Source organism: Empidonax traillii, unplaced genomic scaffold (genome assembly GCF_003031625.1).
Source record: "Empidonax traillii isolate 1590-97213 ecotype Southwest subspecies unplaced genomic scaffold, ASM303162v1 scaffold1004:size452305, whole genome shotgun sequence".
In the NCBI taxonomy this organism is placed as follows: Eukaryota; Metazoa; Chordata; class Aves; order Passeriformes; family Tyrannidae; genus Empidonax; species Empidonax traillii.
The window spans coordinates 223,963-228,241 of record NW_020956197.1 but is presented as its reverse complement, the minus strand read 5'-3'; the positions used below and the strand labels follow the sequence as shown (position 1 = coordinate 228,241).

Here is a 4,279-nt window from a genome sequence, read left to right as displayed (position 1 = left end):
GGGACCAGGATATCCCGGAGGGGCAGGAGGGCACACTGCAAGGTGTGGTCGTGGCATGCCTAGGAAGAAGAAAAGCACTGTTAGCAGGCAGAGAGAGGCTCTCCCCAGACAGACAGTGCAGGGAGCTGGTGCACCCATGCACCCAAAGGACCCCTCCCTGTCTGCCTCTCCCTCACAGATGACATCCCACGCCCCTCTGGTATGCAGGGAATTCCCCCCCAGGTGCCTGTGGCCATGGCCCTGAGCTCCTCTTTGAGCTCCTCTCTGAGCCCTGATGGCTGTGTGGTACCCACAGCCCTGTCTGGCCCCACGGTCCCTCACCTTGGTTGGGGTCACACATCCTCAGTGGTCTCCGAGCTGCAAGGGAAGGACAAGCACCGTCAGTCACCTCCTGCCACAGGGACGTCATTGCCTGACCCCGAGCTGGGACCTGACTCCTCTGTCCCACAACATCTGCCCTGGGAGCAGAGACCGCACTCGCTTCCCCAGGACTGCCATCCCATCCCCCTGCACACCCCGACAGCCCCCCCGTCCCTTTGGGGGACAGCACCGACCTCATGGACCACAAGGACTGGGGACACGTGTCTGGTGCAGCACCACCCATGGGGACAGAGTGCCCTGACCCACGGGTGCCCCCAGTCCCGCTGCCCCCGCGCTCCCCACTGCCCTGCACTCACCAAACTTGCCCAAAAGCTCCTGGCGGCCCTGGCAGCACTCCCGATCACCGTCCTTGGCGCGGCTCTCCCGCGGTGTCGGGCACCTGTTAAATACCAGGACCCTGCCCAGGTGAGGAGGGGTGGGGTGGGCAGAGGTGACACCGCCGAGCAGTGAAACCGGCACCACCCTGCGCCAGCGCTGTCACCATGGGCACCCGAGAAAAGTCAACACGCCGCTCCCAACCGGCACAAAGGTCCCACAGGGCTAATAAAAACAGACGGCGGAGGGCGGTGATTTCGGCTCCCGGCGTCAGCTGATGGAGTGAGTCAGGCGGCCCCACCGTGAACCCGCTCTCGGTGCTCCCAGCAGAGTGCCCAGGGACAGGGGGGACCCTCCCACAGATTTACTGGGGTTCAGCGGGGTTCAGGGAGGAGGGCGGAGGAGACGACATCTGCCATCACACCCGGTCAGCAGGACAGGAGGCAGGGCTGGCTGCCCTAATCTTCTGATCTTCTTCTTAAGGGATGTATGGGGAGGGAGTTTTTCCCCGTCTCATCCCATCCCAACCCATCCCATTCCTATCTCCCTGCTAACACCCCCGATGGTGCCTCGTGCTTGGCAGTGCTCCCTGTCGGCTGCTGCAGCACAGCTTCTCTCCTCAGAGGGCAGCAGGTGAGCCAGAGGCAGTGAAAGCTGGCATGGGGATGGGGGAGGGAATTTACCATTCCAGTTTGGACACAAAACCTGCTCCCACTGACCTGGTGTTCCACAAGTGGCCTGGAGCAGCCACTGCTCCCAAAAACAAGCAAAATGCAAGGTGCATGTAGCAGGATCACCCCGTCCATGTAGGGATGGGCACCGTGATACAAAGTAGGACGGGGGTCCCTGCTCAAAAAACTGCTCCTGGGGGTGAAAAGGAGACAGGGAGTCCAGACCCAGTGAACTGACCACCTGCATGGAGCAGCACCGCTGCATCAGCTCCATCAGGAAAAAAGTCCTGCTGCAGCCTCAGGGGACATAGGACAAGACTCAACTGCAACCAGAGAGGCACTGCAGGAATGAAATCCCCCTGCCCCAACACACACAGTGCACAACAGCTCTGCAAGAAGGACAAGCAAGGCTGCACTGGCAGCAAATCTGGGTGAGATGAGCTGTGCCAAATTTCGCTACAGCTGGGGACAGAGTGCCTGGAGAGCAGCCAGCCAGGAAAGGATCTGGGAGTCTGGATTGACAGGAAGCTGAACGTGAGCCAGCAGTGTGCCCAGGTGACCAAGGCCAATGGATCCTGGCCTGGATCAGGCAGAGTGTGGCAGCAGGAGCAGGGAAGTGATTCTTCCCCTGGATTCAGCACTGGTGAGGCCACCCCTGGAGTGCTGTGTCTAGCTCTGGGCCCCTCAGTTCAGGAAGGATGTCGAGGTGCTGGAGCAGGGGCAGAGAAGAGTAACAAGGCTGGGGAAGGGACTGGAGCACAAGTCCTATGAGGAGAGGCTGAGGGATCTGGGGTTGTTTAGCCTGGAGAAGAGGAGGCTCAGGGGAGAGACCTCATCACTCTCTACAACTCCCTGACAGGAGGTCGTAGCCAGGTGGGTGTTGTTCTCTTTACCCAGGCAACTATCAGTAAGACAAGAAGGCACGGTCTTAAGCTCTGCCAGAGGAGGTTCAGGTTAGTTATCGGGAAGAAATACTTTGCAGAGAAGGTAATCAGGCATTGGAATGGGCTGCCCAGGGAAGTGGTGGATTCTCCATCCCTGGAGGTTTTTAAGAAGAGACTTTAAGAAGACGTGGCACTTAGTGCCATGCTCTAGTAGCTGCAGTGGTGTTGGATCAAGGGCTGGACTTGATGATCTCAGAGGTCCTTTCCAACCTGGCTGATTCTGTGATTCGGGAGGTTCTCTCTGCCATGGTGAGATTTTTCCCAGCAATTACTACCCTGGTGTCAAGGATGGCAGCCCACATAATTATGGTGTCTCCAGCCAGCCCTTCTACTACAGCTGGGAAAGCTGGAATTGTAAGGACTTTTATGGGCAGTGGGATCCACGTTAGCAGCCGGTACCATCGCCCAGGAAAAAACACACGGACACCAGCAGATTGTAAACCAGCACATGATGATTTCCAGCAGGCCCTCCCAAAAGGCAGACCATGGAGATGCTCTCCGTTGACTTAAGGGATTCCAGGACAAAACATTTACAATGTAAACACAAGAAAATCGATCAGCAGGCAAAGCGCTGCTCTAAGGGAAAGGGGAAGGGAGTAGAGCTGCACGCAGGGAGTTCCCACGAGGTGTTTGGCTTCGTGTTTTGCTGAAGGTGGGAGATGCCAGATGTTCAGTCAGAGCCGCTGCTTGAGCCACCACAGTGCTGGAGGAGAGAAAACAACACTTGGACACCAGCAAAAAGACCCTCTTTCACAGCATTCCTGAGAGGTGTTAGTGACCCTGTCGTGGGTGAGGCCTGGGGAGCAGTTTCTTAATTTCTTTCGAGGCTCTCTAGGTCAATAAAGAAAATTCCAGAAGGGTCCTGCTCTCTGCCAGCAAGGAGAAACATCAGAGCAGATCACTCGCAGAGCTGCTACCCTATGAAAGGAGCTGATGGCTTGATTTGTTTGGGAAATGTGCCCACCTCCAATGCTGGAACTGGGAGTGTGTTTAGTAGTCCCTCACTCAGACCTGCTCTGGATGGTGCCTATCTCTATAATAGCATTTTCTGCAGAATCTACTCCCAGCACAGGGAATTGCTTCTTCTCTTTTGATTTTGTTTTCTTGTTTTTGTTTTCATTTCTTTGCTTTTTGAGTGTTTTGTTTGTTTGTTTGTTTGGGTTTGTTTGTTTGGGGTTTTTTAAGAAGGAACTGAACAATTCCTCTGGAAAGACACTGAGTGATTGTCCATTATAGAGGCACGACTCACTCTCAGATGAGCAGGACAAGCCCCGTGATTTAATGCACTTACACGGTACCCCCTGAGCCACATCACCGCTTTAAATGACTTCAAGGAATTTCATGGGTTGCTTTTCAAATTACTCACTTAATAAGGTTTGTTCTTGCCTATTTATTAATACAACAGGAGTTTCTATTTCTAAAAAAAAGCCACTGAGGTTTTCGCAGTCTGCTCCAGCCACCGCAGGGTGGGAGAGTAGAGTCCCACCTGTCCAGGCTGGATGCTGTGGTGTGGGGAAAGGGGGCCTGAAGGACCACAGCAGAAACTCAGAAGGGCCTATTGCCACCTCACTCTTACCTTGTCTCCACGGTGCTTGGAGTGCTTCTAGTGATGGTGCTTCTGATGGCAGTCAGGTGGTCCTGGATGGGGGTGCCCATGGGGATGATGCCCCGAGGGGGGGTGCCCATGGGGATGATGCCCGTGGGGATGATGCCCATGGGGGTGATGCCCGTGGCCACCTGGAGGCGGGCACGGGGGGCAGACTGCAGGGCCACCAGGGCAGGGAGCTGTGCCGGGACCAGGATATCCCGGAGGGGCAGGAGGGCACACTGCAAGGTGTGGTCGTGGCATGCCTAGGAAGAAGAAAAGCACTGTTAGCAGGCAGAGAGAGGCTCTCCCCAGACAGACAGTGCAGGGAGCTGGTGCACCCATGCACCCAAAGGACCCCTCCCTGTCTGCCTCTCCCTCAC

At 56.1% G+C, this 4,279-nt stretch overlaps 2 protein-coding genes and 1 long non-coding RNA gene across 3 annotated transcripts in view; 1 reads left to right on the top strand and 2 right to left on the bottom strand.

Moving 5' to 3' along the window:
• LOC114068096 (proline-rich protein 13-like) overlaps window positions 1-1,108 on the bottom strand; it is a 2,889-nt gene extending 1,781 nt beyond the window's left edge. Inside the window, exons 1-3 of the mRNA XM_027904014.1 lie at window positions 1,065-1,108; window positions 678-760; window positions 322-357 (exon numbers count right to left, since the gene is read on the bottom strand). Coding sequence (XP_027759815.1) covers window positions 322-357; window positions 678-760; window positions 1,065-1,108 — 163 coding nt within the window. The remainder of the gene's footprint in view (window positions 1-321; window positions 358-677; window positions 761-1,064) is intronic.
• The window catches only part of COL6A2 (collagen type VI alpha 2 chain), a 33,994-nt gene that overhangs the window by 26,786 nt on the left and 2,929 nt on the right, over window positions 1-4,279 (top strand). The window lies entirely within an intron of this gene.
• Window positions 4,027-4,279, bottom strand: part of LOC114068103 — a 1,574-nt gene continuing 1,321 nt past the window's right edge. The window contains exon 4 of the long non-coding RNA XR_003573516.1: window positions 4,027-4,096. This is a non-coding gene — a long non-coding RNA (uncharacterized LOC114068103). The remainder of the gene's footprint in view (window positions 4,097-4,279) is intronic.